At 40.9% G+C, this 19,894-nt stretch overlaps 1 protein-coding gene and 2 non-coding genes across 6 annotated transcripts; all 3 read left to right on the top strand.

Annotated features, from left to right (window-relative positions):
- Positions 1 to 1,950: 1,950 nt before the first annotated feature.
- RABGGTB (Rab geranylgeranyltransferase subunit beta) lies at positions 1,951 to 19,881 on the top strand. Of its 4 annotated transcripts, none has more exons than XM_039483443.1 (9): positions 1,951 to 2,190; positions 3,134 to 3,241; positions 6,836 to 7,033; positions 10,076 to 10,181; positions 12,344 to 12,396; positions 12,536 to 12,646; positions 14,041 to 14,166; positions 14,977 to 15,126; positions 17,073 to 17,878. In XM_039483443.1, the coding sequence occupies exons 1-9, from the start codon at positions 2,188 to 2,190 to the stop codon at positions 17,076 to 17,078; spliced, it is 861 nt and encodes a 286-aa protein (XP_039339377.1). In that variant the 5' UTR covers positions 1,951 to 2,187; the 3' UTR covers positions 17,079 to 17,878. The 4 variants fall into 4 exon arrangements, with proteins under 4 accessions (XP_039339377.1, XP_039339373.1, XP_039339376.1 ...); XM_039483439.1 differs by lacking the exon at positions 17,073 to 17,878 and adding an exon at positions 17,889 to 19,881 and having other exon boundaries at positions 1,959 to 2,190; XM_039483442.1 differs by lacking the exons at positions 1,951 to 2,190; positions 17,073 to 17,878 and adding exons at positions 5,068 to 5,164; positions 17,889 to 19,881.
- Positions 3,426 to 3,508, top strand: LOC120371218. Its single transcript, XR_005584213.1, has one exon. It is a non-coding gene; the product is annotated as a small nucleolar RNA SNORD45 (small nucleolar RNA).
- Positions 8,463 to 8,547, top strand: LOC120371217. The gene has a single exon (XR_005584212.1). It is a non-coding gene; the product is annotated as a small nucleolar RNA SNORD45 (small nucleolar RNA).
- Positions 19,882 to 19,894: the final 13 nt, after the last annotated feature.

Raw genomic sequence — 19,894 nt, 5'->3', positions numbered from 1 at the left:
TAGGTGACAACTAGGGGTATGCAGTCAAAGATGGTTTTATTTATTTATTGAAGCAGATTCTCTCGGGGTATTTGGGTGGCCCGTTCCATGGTGCAATCTACTTCTCTAGTGGGGTGTCCTTGTTCAGTGAAGGTGATTTAGAGCTAGATAGTAAAAACCATGGACTGAACACCTCCCAGCTGTGTTCCCTTCCTCCCTCCCCATGACAGCAGGGGTGTTAAGAGATCACTTCACCTTGACTGGTCCCTTGAGATATGTTAACTACTTATACGAAACAATCTGTTCCACCTTGTATTTAGTGCTCCTGGAGGAATTCTGTGCCAAAAAATTAAAAATTATGGACACAGTATTTTAAAATTCTGCATATTTTATTTGTAAAAATAACACAATATAATCACACTAGTTTCAGTTATTTTGGTAATTTATTTCAAAATACTTGTCAGCATGTATGTCTGTAACAAAGACAACAAAAAAAAAAGATTCAGGACAAATAGATTCCTTAGTAGGCATATTAATATAGAACTTTGAGTAATAATTAATTTAAAGAACAATACAGAAACATATTTCCTGCACTCCTCAGAAGCAGTGCAAAGACTTGGGAGAGTTAGGATAATTGAGGAACTGAGAGAGAGGGAAGTAATTGCTGGGAAGAAACCTGGTTGTGAACTTGGTGGGTTGTTGAGTGTGGGTGGGAGAAGTACGGAACAGGTTTTTTTGGGGTGTGTGGAAGGATTGTTAAGGAGTCTCCCCTATGTCAACCCTGGCTGACCCCTAGCCTCTCTCATTCAGTCAGACACATCTGCCCCAGTCAGCCACCACCCCTCCCCTGGTCCCCATGTGTCTCTGCACCCCCCATTCCCATTCAGCCCATCCCACTCTCTCCTCTCCCAGTAGTCCTTCTGAACCCAAGTCTATGACCCACCCGCCTATGTTCCCTATGCTATCCATCCGTCCCTCCAATTCCTGTGCGTCCTGACCTGGACCCATGGCCAGGGCACTGTGAGGAACACAGCCTCTTCCCTTTCCCATCTTTGGCTCGCACCTGGGAGTGACACCTCTCTTCTGGTGCCACAGCAGCCCCTGGTGGACGAAAGGCAAAACTGCAGCACTTGGCCAGCAGAATGTATTTTTGGGGAGAAAAAAAATTCTGCTCGGGCCCTGAATTCTGGGGTGCAGAGCAGCTCAGAAGTCTCCTACCAGTAATTTAGCTGTGATGCGCTGAGTACATTTCCCAGACCTGCAAAGGAGCTCTGTGTAAGCTCAAAAGCTCGACTCTCTCACCTACAGAGGTTGGTTCGATAGATATTATCTCCCTGACCTTGTCTCTATAATATCCTGGGACAAACATGGCTCCAATACGACATATTACCTTATACGGCATTTCTGTCTGAGGAATGGAATGATTGCGGGGCTCCCTCCTACCTCCCACGCACATAACAAGTGATTCCCATTGGTCAGCTGAGCTGCCACGCTGTTTTATGTTCCCCCTCCCCAAAAATTAAAAAAGCGGGGGAGGGGGCGGATTAGTGATTGAAACTAAAGATATTTGTATTCCTTAGAAGGAAGCCACAATCCCCCCCCACCCCAAAAGCCTCCCTCTCGCTAACACCGCGGCAGGGCCGAGCAGCGTCCCGCCCTGGGCGGAAGGGGCTGGCGGCACGTCGGGGCAGCGGGCCGGCTAGGTGGCACTGCTGGCGGTGCGCTGGTGCCACCACGGGGCCGCTGAGCTCTCTGCGCTGGGCCCAGCGCGGGCGCGCGTCGAGTGAGGCCGGCCGACGCCGCGCGCGGTGCTCAAGCCGATGCCTGACGTGGCTGCACCAGGGCGCAGCCTGTCTCCTGGTCCCTCCCGCGCGACTGGCCGGGGCCTCTCCATGCGGGGCCCCCTATGAGCCCCACGTGGTCCCTCTTTATTGTGCAGGCGGCGCCGGTCAGCCGGGGTCCTCCTGGGGCGGGCAGCGCATGCGCACCTAAGCGGAGTCGGGTCCTCGCCAATCAGGGCGCGCGCACGGAGCCGCTGGGGCTAGGAGGAGCTCTGCGGAAGAGTAACCAGGCTGCGCAGGCAGCGCCACAGACAGCTATGGCGGGGTCTTGAGAGGCCGGCGGGGGCACCGCCTTCTCCCGCTCAACGAGTCGCGACCCCGCCCGTAGGACAGACGGTTGGTGGCGCGTGCGGCGGAGGCTGCTAACATGGTGGGTGGCTCGCTCGTGGCGCGGGCTTCTCCGGGCGGTCCCCCTCCCCTCGCTGCTGGCCTGGCCCGGCCCGGCCCGCCCGTTTCCTGCCGGCTTTCGCTAGGTCGGGTCTCAGCGTCCGGCCGGGGCACCGGCCTGCGCCTGGCGAGCTCGGGTGGCTCCCGTCGCTCCTGGACCAGTTGGTTCGCTGCAGAACGCGGGAGGCGTCGCCCCGCGGTGGCGGTTGTAGAGCCCGGCGCCCGCTCTAGTTAGTTAGCGGGGCCCAAGCGCGGATAGCGGGGCGGCGGCGGCGGCTGTTGGAGTAACGTGGCCGGGGGGGAGGGCTGCGCTGGGGCCCGGGCTGGAGATGGAGACGGGGCTGGGGGGATTGTCCTCGGTCCCGGCCTGCGAGGGACTCGGGATGTGTCACTGGGCAGTGCCGGGCGTTGCGGAGCCGGCAGGGGTTAGGGGCTGGAATCTGAGCGCTGAGCGGAGCGATCCTGACCTGGACTCGGGGCCGCGATGAGCACGAGGCTCAGGCCCAGCCACGTGAGCCGTAGGCGGCTCGCTGTTAACCCGTCTGCCTGGATTCGCTGCAGAGCGCCCCCTGGACGGCCGGGGGGTTAAGGGAGGGGGTCGGTTTTTCAAAATAATTTTTAGTTTGATTAATGTTTATCTGGGTTAGTGAAAATGTAAACTTGTCGAAGTTTTTATTTATAGACTTTGCTCTGTCAAATTTTATCGAAAAAGAATAAAGCAGACGTAGATGTCTGTTTAAAAGAAATGAAGTGCTGACAAATATTGAGCTTCGACAGGTGCACATAACATGAATTAATTGTTCTCTCTCATCTGTTACAATCAACTTAAGTGTTACTTGTAACAATAATCGGTTTATTAAAAATCAGGTACTGAGGTCTCTTTAGATTGATAATACAACTTAACTTTTTGTTTCTTTTTTAAAAAGGGAACGCCACAAAAGGATGTCGTTATAAAACCTGATGCACCAAGCACGTTGTTTTTGGAGAAACATGCAGATTACATAGCTTCTTATGGTGCAAAGAAAGATGATTATGTATGTATTTGCTTATTTCACTATTGATAATACTCTGATAAGTGATATATTTTGCCATTTTCTGCCCTGATAGGAGTAGGTTGGCAGGTGATGAGTTAGGAAGTTAGGTATCTTTTTGTCTGAATACAAAGGGAAGGGTTAAAAGATATTTTTGTTCTGAGGGGTGGAGATGGTGCTTTTCCTTGGTCAATGATGAGACTTGGCATGTATTATCTGACTCTAAAGTTGAAGATCACTGCTTTAGCTCTAGAATTACTCTGAGACCTAGGAAATGTGATCTTTTGTTTATAAAGATGAATTTGTGTTCTAGTGCTATGTCTTCCCAAATATCACGTATGTCCCATAGTTGCCTTTCTACCTGCTATAATGAGCCTCAACATCACTGGATTTAATCTGGATTCTACTAGAAAAGGTACTATTTTGAGACTTCCATATTGTTTTAGGTGTAGCCCTAAATTCAGTGTATTACAATAATCTAGTCTGAGGGTGAAAGGGATACAGATAACTGCAGAGGTGTTCATCGGAGAGGCAAAGTTGCAGCTATCCTTGCCAAACATAGACAAAAAGAAGCACTCTTGTCTGCTGCTGCTATTTGTATATTCAAAAGCATCTAAAATTCCCACAGGACCCTTACATTGGAATTCAGGTAACACAAGTATATTTCTCCTAGCCAACCAGCATGTGCTTCTGTCTTGTTAATAGTGAACCTTAGCCAACCAACCCTATCTAGTTTTATGAAAGAGAGACAGTACTGTTATCAGTGAGATCAGACCCACCTCCAGAGGCAGTGCAGAAATGAGGGTGATACACCCTCACTTCTTTGCTGTAGAGCCCAGGAACTGGGCTCCGGGCTCTCTCTCTCTCTTCCCCCTTCTGCCTCCCCTCGGCCGCAGCTCTGGGTCCAAGTGCTGAGCTCGGGGCTTCCTCCTGCAGCGTCTCTTGCCGGGCTGGGGGTTTTCACTCCTGGTACCTGCAGCTGGGGCAGCCTCGGCTTCTGGGCTTGCCCCGCACACGGCTCTGGCGCCAAGCCCAGGGCTTCCTCCTCTGTGGGCTTCTGCTCCTGACGGCTGCAGTCAGGGCGGTGGAGGGGACAGATGGCCTGGGCTTGGAGCTTCTGTCCCCTGCCACTCCAGCCAGGGGTCAGGGCTTCCATAACACATGTGTGCGCGCACACACACTCCTCGTGGCTTCTGCTGTGCCTCTGGGTGTGGAACTCAGGACTTTTGCTCCTGCCATCTTGGCCACTGGGCAGCTCTGTCTTGGGGCTTCCCCCCTGCTGCCACTCCTGCCGGGCTTTGGGGCATCCCAGACTCAGGGCTCCTTCCACTTCAGCTCCCTCCAGGGCTCTGGGTGACCTGGTAGGGGCTTCTGACCTGGGGCTTCTTCTGGGGCTGGGACACCGATTTTTTTTTTCTGGGGAGATCCCTAAACTGGCCAGGCTCCCTGCCTTAATCTGTCCCTGGTGTGGACTAGCAGCTAGGAACCCCTGGCTGGGGTGCTCCCAGCAACACTGGGGGAGATCCAGCCCACCTCCACCTCTGGGAACTTCCTCTAACGGCAGGAAGCACAGAAGTAAGGGTGGCAATTTCGGGATCTTGCTACAACAGCTTTACAAAACCTCCCCACCTCTGCATGCTCCCTCCCCCCCATTATCCCATTTTGAGTTAGGAGCCCCACAGTTACAACACCCTGAAATTTCAGATATAAACATCTAAAATCTTTAAATTGATCAAAACCCTCTAGCCATGAAATTGACCAGAATGGACTGTGAATTTGGTAGGGCCCTATTTATAGCTGTGGATTGGGGTTTTTTTGTTTGTTTGCAGTGTAGATATACTTTGAGAGGTCAGGATACAGTGGGTTTTCCATGGCAGGGATCCTGGAAGCCCTGAGAACCCTGGTTCCCTGCTGCAGATACAGGAGGTAAGCGCTTATTACAGCCAGGGCTTTCAGGTCCTGACTCCGTGGCAAGGAGCCTGGAAGCCTTGCATAATGGGACTGCCCTTGAGTGCTGGGAACCTGGTTCCCAGCTCAAGTAGTCCACGTGGCTTCCCTATCTGAGATCCTCAGACCCTGGGACCCTAGGCTCCACAACAACCCACCAGGAAGTCTGTGATGCAAGTTTGTCAAAGCAGACTGTTGTTTTGAAACACATCTGGTTCAGTTAATTGGCTTTTTCGACAGAACTGTTTTGTTGGAAAATTCCTGATCAGCTCTAATTATTGAACCTCATGTGTTTCCTTGTTTTGGTCTGGCTTGATTTTTAGTGTTCCACTTTCAAGTCCTCCAATGGTCTGGCCTTAACCTTTGTGCCAGAAATACCAAAACATGAGGAATTTTCTCTTGGGAATGAGTACTTGCAGATCCTTTCAAATACCGATATTGTTTAACAATCCTCAGTATGCTGGAGGCATATCTTGACATGTTATGGGGTCAGTTCTGGGAACAAGGTTTAAGTAGAAAATGACATAGTTAGTTTAGCCATGTGATGTGTGTTACAATATTGGGCAGGCTTATGACTTCAGCTGGGCATATAATGTATAATTATTTATTAAATCTCTTATATCCTGCTCATAGTAGTACTGTTTAGATAAGTTTTAATAGAATTACAAATGAAGCGAATTGGGCAGTCTAGTCAGTTAGTACCTTTTTCCAAAGTAGTCTGTAGCAGTTGTGCTTGGGGTTTTTTAAGCCAGTTATAAATATCTGTATATATTTGATATTCATAAGTCTACACCGAGAAAATGTACAGAAAAATAAAATTAGATCTTTAAATACGACAGGTCTCCCAACAAGATGGTCTCAATTACGTTTTAAAGTGTGGTGCCTCTGACTGAAACCTGCCTTCTCTTATGCCATGTGTATGGTCTCGCTCTCCTGCTCACCTGTAGCAAGAAAATACATAAATTACTATGGAATTTTATAATACAGTATGAAAAATCATAGGTAATGCTGATCAAGAAAGATTTTATAACAATATATTAAGCTACAATACATGAATTTTTCTCTTCCTGTTACTCCTCTAAGTTGCTTTGCTTCAGTTTTGGGAAATGGCAATTATGTACTTAACTGAATGTTAGGCTGTTATTTTGAGGGGACCATTTGGTTTAGTAACTTGAGCAAAGGACCAGAGCCAAGAAGATTGTAACTTATGATCTGGTCTGAGCTACTATCTTGCTGCATAAATGTGGGCAAGTAACTTGACCTTATGCCTCAGCCATCTAAGATGGAAAAATTAAGTAAAAGGCAGAAATTCACTGACTCAGTTGCAGTATCTTAGCCAGCTTAGAAAGCTTATATTTCTTAAGTAAACAACTTAGAATAAAGTATAACTTGGCTTGTTGGTTGGATGGGGAGGATTTGGTAATGGCTAGATCTTTAGTTCAGAGAACTTTGTAAATTCTGTACATTACACTGAGCCCTGCAAATCCACAGATACCTGCATTCCATCTGCGGCTATATGCATCTGTAGATGCAGTTGTATTGTTAACATCTTTGCAGATCGGATGCGGATCCAAATTTTTGTATCCAAGCAGGGCTCTACTTGTTTATATATCTTTGTCTGCTTAAGAACTAAAATTCTGTACTTCTTAGGAGTACTGTATGTCGGAATATTTGAGGATGAGTGGTGTCTACTGGGGACTGACAGTAATGGATCTCATGGGACAGCTGCAACGAATGACCAAAGAAGAAATTCTAGCATTCATCAAATCATGTCAACATGAGTGCGGTGGAATAAGTGCCAGTATAGGTCACGATCCTCACCTTTTATATACCCTTAGTGCTGTCCAGGTAAATATATAGAAAAGAAAATATTGGAAGTAAATGAAAAACAGCTGCTTAACTTAATAAATTAATTTGACTGTTCTAGATACCACCAAGGTATTTCATTTTTCGGCTGGCACATTGAAATGCTTTATTTGAGCCTGATTTGTTCATTAGAAAAATTGTTAGAACTTATAGATTTAGTTCTGTGAATTCCCTAATAAGTTTCTTGCAAGTTAGATGTGTATAATGCACCATGTTGGAAAGCACAAGGTGCAGCAGCTTGTCACCTTCAGGCAGTGATAATGTGCTTCATGTGCACACCTCTAACTACGGTAATGGTTTATTATTTAAAGAAATAGAATAGTCTGCCTAGTTTTCAAAAAGGCTACAATAATTATGCTGAATTGTATCAACCTCTTTTGGGGAAAATAAGAAGGCACATTTATAATAAGGATATATAAACCCAATTTCTTCAAAGCTAGTAGAGATGAATGTTTCCCTTTCCCCTTGTGTGTAGTGCCTGAATTGAAACTTTTAATTGGGAAGCTTCTGTTTTAAAGCTTACTAGTACAGCAATACAAATTTGAGAAGTAAAACATTGATGTAGATTTTTTTTTTTAATTTGTAAGCTATTAAACACTTTCTTTTGTGGTATTGAGGCCTCACGCACAGAGGTTGACCCAAGTGCATCTTGTCATTCTAAGCCAACATATACCTTAGTATTTTCCCAACTTGCCTGCCTACTGAAATTCAGCTAATAATGTAGAGCCTTCTTTCAAAGTGAAGGTGTGGTCATGTATCTGCAGCTGACAGGAAGCCATACGATAGAGATCTTCCTGATTACACACTATCTCCATTACAGATCTAGGTTCTAACTACTTGTAGAGTCAAGTTTCCTCTGCTCTATACCAAAAACTGTTACCTAGTCCAGTTTTAAACACTTACAACAGGGGTCGGCAACCTTTCAGAAGTGGTGTGCCGAGTCTTCATTTATTAACTCTAATTTAAGGTTTCACGTGCCAGTAATACATTTTAACGTTTTTAGAAGGTCTCTTTCTATAAGTCTATAATATAGAACTAAACTATTGTTGTATGCAAAGTAAATAAGGCTTTTAAAATGTTTAAGAAGCTTCATTTAAAATTAAATTAAAATGCAGAGCCCTCCGGACTGGTGGCCAGGACCTGAGCAGTGAGAGTGCCACTGAAAATCAGCTTGCGTGCCGCCTTTGGCACCCGTGTCATAGGTTGCCTACCCCTGACTTACAAGAACTGGATGAAGTTAGTGTAAAATGGTTTCACAAGCTGGGACCAAATGTATGTAAATAGCATTTAAATACTCTTACATCATAGATCATTTTCTAGGGAAGAAGTGTTGTGGGTTGTAATCCTTGAATAGAATGAAATATAGAGTAGATGTGTCTGGTAGTGAGAGATGGGGCTCAGGAGTTTCGCAGGTCAGTGATGAGTCTTGGCATGTATTACCTGAATCTAAAGTTGATGATTATCACACTTTAGCTCTAGAATTACTCTGAGACCTGAGGAAATTGCTGTGCCCCCTCTTTTTTTTGTTTGAGTGAGTACCAGCTATTGTGAGTAGAGAGCCACACTTCTTATCATAAATTTGGGCACAAATTATTCTCAAAGTGTCTTAATTGGTTACGACACTTTCTGGACCGAGTTTGGGTCTATCCACGATGGCCAGCCAAAAGATTTGTACATAGGGTTCCCAGCCCAATATAGAGAGGGAATAAGTCTTGAGGTCTTTCTGATTTATTTAAACTCCTTATGTTTAATATTGATGTTACTATAAGATAATAAAACTACAACAGATTGCAGCCTAAATATAAAAATCTACACTGAGAATTAAATTAGCAAATTTAAAATAAAGTCAGGAAATGCAAATCTACGGTTCTTTTAGCAATGCTAAACTAACCCACCTTGCACATACTGTATTCATTTATATGCAAAACATCTGTTAGTCTATAAGGTGCCACAGGATTCTTTGCTGCTTCTACAGAACCAGACTAACACGGCTACCCCTCTGATACTTCATTTATATTGTACATTAAGAATTCTAAATTGCTAATCCAAAATAATAAGTGCAGGTTACCATCAGAATCTTAATTTCTGCTTTTCCTGTCCTCCAACTCTATTATGTTAACATTGCTGTCTTGTGTTCTTTTTTGTTTTGTTTTTTCCAATTTAAAAAGCATATTTCAACACTGGAGTATTATGCAATGCTCTGTAAACTGCAAAATATAGATTACTGCAAACACTGTAGCTGGAATTATGGAGTTGCTAATTTGTTTTCTGCAACTCCATAGGATTTAAATTGCAATCAACAGATAAAGAGAACTTAGACCTGGATGAAATTTTTCAAAATTTTGTTGAAATTCTCCTCCTCTCCACCACCCCCTTTATAATCCTGCTCAAAAAAGCTCTTGGAAAAATCTCTATGGAATGAATCACTTGCATTATTTCCTATAATATGATTTAACTAAAAATTTCATAACTTAAAATTCTTCTTGCTATTACCAAGCATGTGCTTCTTATTGAGGACTAGTCTATACTTTTAAAGTCTGACAGCTCTTAAATTGTGATTTCTTTTTTGAATTTATATTTGTAAAAATGTGCCCATCCAAAAGCTTTCTGCACCTTTCGATTACTTAGGTATACATGCTACTACAAGCCCAGAACATTCTTATCTCCTAACAAAATTCAACCATAATCAGACACTAATAAATCAATACCATGTTCCATGATGCTAGCCTAACTCAAATGACTGTTTAAAACTTTAAAGTGGAGAAAGAGATTGTGTTGAGACCATGCATGGATATCTTCACCTTAATTTGGGAATTTTAAAACTTTATGGAATCAAGCTTGTAATGTTAGGTAGGTTGCAGTTAGCTGAAGCTTTCGTGGTAGTTAAACATTTTAGTGATTTATGTTCATCAATAAAATGAAGTTTTGTGTTTTGTTTTAAGAAGACTAGGGCTCTGGTTCTCTGGTAAATTCTAGGAAACTTTACCCTTCTAGTAATTGATTTGAGTCATTTTCGTTTTGCAGATTCTTACCTTATATGATAGTCTCCATGTTGTTGATGTAAATAAAATTGTTGACTACGTAAAGAGCCTGCAAAAAGAAGATGGATCATTTGCTGGAGACAAATGGGGTAACATATCTTCAAAATCTCATGGATGGGTTGACGTATTTCATATAATGAAGCAGTTAAGAATAAGTTGCTCTTCTTTTTTTTCACTATGTATTATGCATGAACTGCATTTATTTCCCTCACCGTAAAAAAGAGCCATTGTGTAACAGCCAGTCACGTCATTGCTTTTCTAGATGACTCAACTTACAGAAAAATTGATATAAATAACAAAAACGGATCAACCTTCATAGAAGCTTCTGAAAGCTCAAAACTTGTTAGAGCTTGTGATGGGAGAGTGCCTTCTCATATGATTCAGTGTAATTTGTACTAGATATTAAACTCAAGATTAATATCTAGTGATTTCTAAGTTGTGCTATATTTTTAGTGTAAAAGGAACTACCTCTCTGCATAATAATGACACAAATCTGTGTCTGCATTCACAGCTTCTAAAAATATTGATCTCGTTTGATTTTTATTTTTAAAGGGTATGTTTATTCATCTTTTCTTCTATTGACATTTTAAAGTATTCTTTTATATAAAATATATTTTAATATTTCAGTATTGTATCCTGTTGAATATCAGTTACAACAAAACCATTGTTTCATTTTTCAGTTAATAAAATGAACTGATTGAGATATTTCAACATATGTAAATCCATAAACATCAATTTGCAGTTGACAAGCTACATGTTGGTATTAAAATGGTCATCCATATTCAGCACCAACTTTTACATTGCAGCCAGTTTGACATAATATAATAATAAAATGCACAGGCAGGGATATGACACATACTAACAAGAATGTAAATTATCAGATCGGATTACTGAAATGCATATAAATGAGGCTACCATCGAGGAAAATTCAGGAGCTAAAGCTAGTACAGAATGTGGTTACCTGCTTGATTGGTGATACAAGCTACACCAAGGATATTATATCATTTCTGAAAAACTGCACTCATTCCCTATTTGCATCTGGGGTACAGTTTAAAGTGTTGACTTGAGTTCTAATTACTGAGGTCTAATTAACACTGGAAAAAGGATTACTGGTATAGCGCGCGCACACAGACACGCATACGCCGCGCGCACACACACACACCACCCATGTATGCACAGTTGCTGGTATAACTATCGGTTCCGTTAGCAAAATAACATTTTAAACAATATAACTGTATCTACATTAGGGCTTTTTTGCCACTATAAAAATGTCATAATAATCACTCCTCTAAGTGATGAAACTATACTTGCAAAAGTTTCTAGTGTAGACCTTGCCTGAGAGACCTTCTTTCTTGATCTGTGCCTTCACACCAGCTGAAGACCTTGGGCATTGTGGAGACTGGTGTTGATGTATTCTTGAGGGTCCACTGCTCTTTAACTTGTTTTCTCCAAAGTTCTGAGTCTTTGTAGCTTTCAGATTATGATGTTGAAGAGCTGAGTGTGTGCAATGTGGGTAATTTACTGGTGAATGAATCTCTCAGTGTTGACATTGTTCAACCAGTTCTCTTTCAGTTCAGTGCACATATTGTGCACTTGGTGCTTTTTATAAACTGAAAAATAAATAGCATATTTACAAATTTCTCTTAACTGAAGTAAGCCTGGATATTTATCTGGCAACCACTAAGGGTATGTCTTCACTACCCGCCATATTGGCAGGTAGCAATCGATTTCTCGGAGTTCGATATATCGCGTCTCATCTAGATGTGATATATCGAACTCCGAACGCGCTCCCGTCGACTCCGGAACTCCACCACTGCGAATGGCGGTGGCGGAGTCGACGGGGGAGCCGCGGACGTCGATCCCGCGCCGTGAGGACGGGTAAGTAATACGAACTAAGGTACTTCGACTTCAGCTATGCTATTCGCGTAGCTGAAGTTGCATACCTTAGATCGAACACCCCCCCCCCCAGTGTAGACCAGGCCTAAGTGATCAAAGGATCATGGTTACATACAGATCATTTTATGTTTATTTAGTGTGATCCTATTGGGAAGTAATGTGAATGTATTGGCTAGTGGAGGAAAATATTGGTATAAAGTATTGGAGTGTTTTCTATTTAATATTCAGAGAAACACCCATGTTTAGTGACTTACTGTGTTCTTTTTAATAGCATACATCCTCTGTGTGCATATATATATATATGTATCAAAATTAGTTCTCTGTAGTTATACTATTTTTCCCCTCCTCTTTGTAGGAGAAATAGATACCAGATTCTCTTTCTGTGCTGCAGCAACACTAGCTCTTTTGGTAAGTTCTGCAATAAGGGTGGATATTAGATACAAATATTTAAGTTTTCTGTAGATGGCAGACGAATGATGCTACAGTAGCTATACATAATTTACTTGGTGGTAGTATAAAATGTTAAAGGGACTTTTCTGACTTGCAGGGAAAGCTAGACGTTATTGATGTGGAAAAAGCAGTCAAATTTGTTTTGTCCTGTATGAACTTTGATGGAGGATTTGGTTGTAGACCAGGTTCTGAATCGCATGCAGGGCAGGTAAGTGCTGTTGCTTGCACATTGAAATATTTTAAATTAGCAAGAAATCCTCAAATATCAAATGTCTAGTTTTTATAACTGTTTCTAAAACCTGTCAGCAATGCAGACTGAAGCACTTTTTGTCATTTCATAAATGTATGTAAAGAACTTTATTCCTTTAAATGACACAAGTACAGAATTGATCTCTTAAGGGGTCTAGGACCTGAATTTTTTCCCTAAAAATCCATATCAGAACCACAATTTTGTATAGTGTGAATTTTTGTTTCAAACATCACAATGATGAGTTAAAAATGTAGCTAAAGTTCCAAAAGAGACAAGCATGCAGCTGTTCAAAAAGTAGTTAGCATTCAGATTTGTTAGGGAGGAAATATCTGAAATTTTGTAATGATTAGAGTACAATTTTGAAGTCATCTACTTTTTCTCTGTTAGGTTAAGCATATCAGAACTTTTTGTACTTCACTGGCTTGCACATTGATCAAATGTCTTGCCTTCTGGTAGCAAAAATATTTGTTTGGCCCAATGATAATTATAGTTCAGGGCCCAATTATAGTTATAGTTCAGGTGGAATTGACTGTAGATTCCACTCTTATCTTTTATTCTAAAGTCTGATATGTTGCAGAGGTAACTTGGTTAACTTCTTGATGGTGCTGGTGGAATTTCTTTTAAGGTGACAGGCTAGCTGGAGGTAAGGTGAAGGGGTACTAGAGCTCATTAAGAATGGATAAATGCCAAGGAAGATGACCTGTATGACTTTCTCTAGAAACTTTACATGTAACTTAACTTTGGATGAAGTTGATACTGACACTTACTCCAAACCTCCAGTTGATTGAAATTACCTTCAACACATTTTAGTACTATTTCAATATGGATCTAATCACAGTAATCAGCTGTTCATTTTCCACAATTGTGCTGAGCATTGTAATTTGGAAGGTTTTACTTGTTTAAATGAAAATATAAAAACTACTCAATGTAGAGAAACTTAATCATTTTTGAAACATACAGCCTAAACGTGTCATAGTCCCCCTTAAAATAGTTTTTTGTGTTTTTTTTGTTTTTTTTTAATTCTAAATCTCCTCTAAGGTCCTGCATAGATTAAGAAAATACCTTAACATTCAATCTGATTTTTTTTTTTTAGGACGCTACAAATTACATTTTGCTTTTAATGACAACTAGAGTACATTAGTAAAATGTTATCTTATGATTTTTTAAATCTTATCAGAACAGTGGAATAGTATGTTCACTTTGTAAACTGAACATTTAATCTTCTAACTTGCTTATTTTAACTATTAGCATGATGTGAAAGAATGGAATCCTGTTTGTGATCCTCCTACATTTAGTCTGTTACATGCTACTTAGTTCTTAAATACACATGAACTTTATGTCTGTAATTTTAGATCTATTGTTGCACAGGATTTCTGGCTATAACAGGCCAGTTGCACCAAATAAATGCGGACTTGCTGGGCTGGTGGCTTTGTGAACGACAGTTACCCTCTGGGGGTCTCAATGGAAGGCCAGAGAAGGTATTTGATTCACTTTTTAAAAAACTTTTACTCTGCTTAGTGTAGAAGCAGAAATATTATTTTTCTAATTTCTGGAAAATATCATGGACCTCCTTTCAAATGCTGTTGCAGAATTTTTCAAATGTTTTTGCTCTTAATCTTGATTCCCTTGCTGTATCATCCAGTATGGGCCCCTGTTTAAGAGGATGCAATGTTCTCAAGATACCTTGCTGAATCAGGGCCTGGATATATTGTGATGTTTTAGGAATGCTGTATACTACAGGATTTATAAATGTTCGTTCATAAAGTAACCAGAAAAATACTTTGGATTTATAATTTTTGTGGGACTTGTGTTGTGTGTCCAACAGTTGAATAATGTAATCTGGAATAACTGACTTGGAAGTGGAGACTTCTTAGCACTAGTTTTCTTAATGGATGCAGCAGACAAATGCTTTCAAACTTCAGAGTTTTTTTGTTAAATTATTAGTTGATACTGTCCTCGTAGTCTCTCGTCCCTCTTAGCCATGAAAATGAAAATACCATTTAAGTGAGTCTCTTCTTCAGAGCCAAAATCCTGTCAGAGACTGGCAAGGTTTCAAAAGCAGCAGAACACTTGTGATTCTCCTGCTGTGGGGGAGGAGGAGGAGGAAGGGCATCTGCGAATAAGCTGTGTGGAGGAACTCTGTTCTCTGCCCAAGAAACAGTGCTCCAAAGTTGTACTCTGCTCAGTGATGTTTTGATGATATGGCTAGTTTTCACAAAACCTAGTGTTACTACTGCAACCCATGTATATAAAGAACATAATACTCTACTAATATATTTATTTGCCAGTTACCAGATGTATGTTATTCATGGTGGGTGTTGGCATCCCTGAAGATAATTGGTAGACTACATTGGATTGACAGAGAGAAATTGCGCTGCTTTATCTTGGCATGCCAGGATGAGGAGACTGGAGGATTTGCAGACAGACCAGGAGATATGGCAAGTTAATTTATATGTACATTTTAGGTTGAAATTCAAAGTTTACAGGTTTGCAAAAGGCTTTATTTTATATATAATAAAAGGTAGTATACGAGTATGAACAGGTTAATGCTACCTTAGCATATCTGTTTCCTTGAGGGAGCATGTGACAGTCTTTGATATCTGCTGACTTATCCCATGCTGAGCATTCAGGACCCTTTCCCTGTTTAAAGCCCCAGCAGATGGCTGAAAAAACACTTTGTTGAAAAGCAACAGGCTAATAAGATTGTAGGCTGTATTGCAGTTGTGACTGTTACATTTTAAAATGCTACATTAAAAAGAGAAGTAAAAGCTAAAGATGTTTCCTTTAAATAGCCTTGTCCAGTTAAATTTGGTATTTTTTTTCCAGTTAAAAGTGGTGTTGAAAAACATTAAGAATATACGCTCTTGATATTTATAGCTTAGAACAGGGGTTCTCAAACTTCATTGCCCCGTGGCCCCCTGCTGACATCAAATAACTACATGACCCCAGGAGGGAGGACTGAAGCCTGAGTCCACCCGAGGCTCACCACCCCAGCAGGGGGGGCCAAAGCCCAAGGGCTTCAGCCCGGGCAGGCGGCCTGTAACCTGAGCCCCACTAATCAGGGATGAAGCTGAAGCTTGAGTACTATCACCCATGGCTGAAGCCTTTGGGCTTTAGCTCCAAGTGGTGGGGCTCGGGCTTCAGCCCCAGGCCCCAGCAAGTCTAACACCAGCCCTGGCAAACCCAGTAAAATGAGGTCTTGACCCACTTTGGGGTCCCAATCCACAGTTTGAGAACCCCTGGCTTAGAATTTAGCGAAGACAAATGTGTCAGTTTAAACAAAAAGCATTAGGTAAACTAAAGATGAAAGTGAGCTACATGAAAATGGAAGATGAAAATAGCATTTAAGATTTCCCATTAAAAATTGTCAGTATATTTAAAGTCAGATTGCAATCTGGTCATCAATAAAAGCGTTGTAGCAGTTATTGTGAAAATTGAATACTGCTGCTACTAAAGCTAAATTCTCTGTTCGCCTTGTATTTAGCTGTGAGACTGAGTACCTTTCCCGGACGTGAGGAAGAGCTCTGTAGTTAGAAGGCTTCTCTCTCACCAACAGAAGTTTGTCCAATAAATTATATTGTCTTACCCACTTTGTCTCTCTAATAACCACAATCGTGAGTTTAGTTAGTTTCTCCCTCCCTTATTTGCTATAAATATATTCACAATAGTTAGCTGTTACAGCAATTCCTTGTTCAGGCTTGTCTTGTCTTAACTTGGGCCTGCCCATGTCTGCTAAGTTAGCCCATGTGTAGCAGGAAGCTTTTCTTATGTCTCTAAGGAGAATAAGAAAGTCACATTAACTTTGGGTCCATGCAGGGGCCTGTCCAGCCCTCTGTGTAAATTTAGAGCAGCCTCAGAGGTCCTTTAGCTTACATTTGGCTTTTAATGGCCTATGTATGGGCCTTAGAAAGCAGAGAATAGCCAGTGCTGTGCATTCTGGACATTCCCATGATGTGCCTGCTATGCCAGCTCTTTAGGAAGGGACAGTCTTTTAATTGTTTTGTTCAGTACATTAGGGCCCTGGTCTGAGGCTGGGCTTTTAGGCAATATAATACTAATATGTGGGAGGCTGGTAGCTGGATCAGTGTAGAGCCCTTAAGCCAGCTGTAAATTGGCCAATGAGGTCTCCTATGCAGATGGTATACGCAAGGGGCTTTTTCCACCTAATTTATTGCTTATTTACACTGCAGAGCAATGTAAGGAGCTCTAGTTCACAGCTTACTAAGTCCTAAGGGTTTGTCTTTAGCGTAGAGTTAGCTCAGGCTCTTACTTGAGTATTGGCCACACACATAATCCTGTCACCTGAGCTAAGTGGTGCTCTCAATTTGGGCTAGCTGGCACAGTTGGGGGTGTAGGTTAGAGCCCTGGTTTCTGTTTTTACTAGGGCTGACAATGCCCACCTTGCAGTGAGGATGCAGGCTACATCACTGAAGGCATACCCTCAGCCTAAGGGTTTAAGTAAGTAGCCTTCTATGTTTTCTGTGTAGGGATATGCAAACTGTATAGCAGCCTTCTGGGAAATCCATTCCTTATCTCATGAAGGAATCTCTAAATCTCCGAGAATTACCTCCTACCTATGTTTTCTCTTCTCCTATGCTCCATTTTTCCTTCTGATTTCCCTCCAGTTGTGTATTCAGGTTCCTTTGGCCCCCTGTAAGAGCTGTCAGCAGAGCTTTATGTTCAGAGAGATTGCCAAAGAGCAATATAATGTTGAGTAAAAAAAATATGGAGTTTATGGCAGAGCTGGTTTTAGATCATCAGGTTAGCATGTAACTTTTACATTATATATAGTAAAATCATGAGGAACTAGATTTACCGTGTTGTAACAATGCATACAGGAATTGGTGGAAAGAGCTGTCAGACTTTTTCCATTATCTGCATGTGTGCTGTTAAGTTCAGGTTTAAAAAAATTTCTGGTGGCAACAAACATCATTACTTCAAACATCTCAAAGTTGTATACATTTGAAGCTGGCTATTTTTTTTCTTTTAATGTGTGTGAATATTTACTTCTGATATTTTAAAGTAATTGCATACTAAAAACCAGGAAGTTGTGCACTTCCATTGTTCTCTGAAATTAAATATTCAACCACTGTTGAGCTTTCTCAGTCTCTTCTAGCAACTCAATCGTCTTACTGTCTCACTGTAAACTCATCCAAAGGGTTTTAGTTTTAGTGTATAAATTCTTAATTTTTTTTTCCAGGTGGATCCTTTTCACACCTTATTTGGAATTGCTGGTCTATCATTGTTAGGAGATGAACAAATTAAGCCTGTCAGTCCTGTTTTCTGTATGCCTGAAGACATCCTTCAAAGAATAAATGTACAGCCTGAACTTGTGAGCTAGACCTTACAGAAGCAAACAGTTGCTATGCTCAGCTGCTTTGATTTTGTTGGTTGAAACTCATCTCAACATACTTGCATATATTTTTCACTTTAATATGTTTACATCAGTACAGTAAGAAATTATCACTGTACAATAAATCTTGTCACTTTGTCTGTGGATTGTGTCAAAATGGCTTGTTTAAATAAATTATGTGGATGTTATATGTATTGCAGGTTCTGTAACAGATGAAGAAACATTTTTAGATGCATCTAAATATGTGGACCTGTGGGCTCTGTTTGTACACTAACTCAAAACAACAGCATATTAATCACAGTAATAGAGTACTTGAACGACTTGGTTTTTTTTGTATTTCCTACAACATCAATCATAAAACATTGTCTTGATAATATAAGCATGTATTGACAGTGAATTGCCCTGAGCACTGTATTTAAGAGAAGCAGAGAGAAGATACTACTAGTTAGAACACTTTGATGTTAGTGGACACCTGTGCATTTAAAACATCCTGTTTAGGATATACCATCATTTTTATCTAATACTGATAATTTTCTTCTCATAGCAATTGATAAGTGTAAAGGTTTTTGTTCTCAGCAAATACAGTTGTTACCCACCAGTAAAGTCCTTTATTAAAGAAAATATTTTTACTACTGGAAATACAATATCATTTGTGTTGAGTGTAGATTGAGACTTGCAGGTAATAAGCATTCTACAGATCGCCTCTCTACAGTAGTATGACTTGCCAAATGTGCTGCTAATTGAAAATTTGTCATTGATATGAATTACTATTTCATTAGCACTTGAGAAAATAGTTGTGAAAGAAATATCAAATAAAAGTAGCTATGAAATATTTTTTTCTGAAGGATGAAATCGTTTTGTCTTCATTGGAGTGCTTAAAGTGCCTCTATTTTACATCCAATAGCATTGTGTGTTTGCATCTGGCCACCATGTTCTGACTGAGGACTAAATGAAATTCCAGTTGGATCATATTAAAGGTAATTGTGAAGGGAAAAAGTAGCCTTTAACAGTCTCCAGCTTATTTATAGTTAAAGATGTCCTAAAAAGATTTTTCAAAATAGTTCTCCATTTTTTTAATAGAATGGTCAATGCAGAGCACTAATCCTTTCTTCAATTGGCTTATTTTAAGGTTATTTTTCTTTAAAAGCCTTTTTGCCAGTCAAACTATTTTTTCTAAATTAATGGATGGTTCTTTTAGATAAGACTACTGGTAAGAAAAGTTTTACAAAGCAAACTAGTATCCTAATTAGTCATTGTTTTAAATATATTTTCTTGTCTTCCATTTTAATTACAATATATAGAATTTTTGGAAAGATTCTGGTACTGTATACTGTAAAAAAAAAAAAAAAAAAAAAAAAAAAAAAATTGAGATTGGCATATCTCCTAGAACTGGAAGGGACCTTGAGAGGTCATTGAGTCCAGCCCCCTGCCTTCACTAGCAGGACCAATTTTTGCCCCAGATCCCTAAGTGGCCCCCCTCGAGGATTGAACTCACAACCCTGGGTTTAGCAGGCCAATGCTCAAACCACTGAGCTATCCCTCCTCCCAATTGTAGTTAATCCAGCAATGTGTATCACTACACATTCATTTGTAAACTGAATGAGATATAATCTTCCATTAATAAAGCATCCAGTGAAGAAAATTAGTTGTCCTTTACAACATGTGGAAGTTAAAGTACTTAGTTTCAGAGCAGAGTGCATTGGTATCATTAACTACCTCATTTTATCTTGTTAAATGTTAAGATTTTCAGCTCACTTTGTGGAATTACAGTAAGATATTAGTACTGTCTTTGATAGCTTGTCTTTGCATGTAGAGATCCTTTATTAAATGTTTTCACACACTTGTTTCTATAA

The sequence above is a fragment of the Mauremys reevesii genome, linkage group 8, assembly GCF_016161935.1.
Source record: "Mauremys reevesii isolate NIE-2019 linkage group 8, ASM1616193v1, whole genome shotgun sequence".
Taxonomy (NCBI): domain Eukaryota; kingdom Metazoa; phylum Chordata; order Testudines; family Geoemydidae; genus Mauremys; species Mauremys reevesii.
This window is presented reverse-complemented; position numbering and strand designations above follow the sequence as displayed.

What these genes read in the sequence shown, in the direction of transcription:
- RABGGTB (XM_039483439.1), top strand. An exon ending in GTGCAAAGAAAGATGATTAT is followed by an intron (nt 3,242 to 6,835) that starts GTATGTATTTGC and finishes TGTACTTCTTAG; the next exon opens with GAGTACTGTATGTCGGAATA. An exon ending in ATACCCTTAGTGCTGTCCAG is followed by an intron (nt 7,034 to 10,075) that starts GTAAATATATAG and finishes TTCGTTTTGCAG; the next exon opens with ATTCTTACCTTATATGATAG.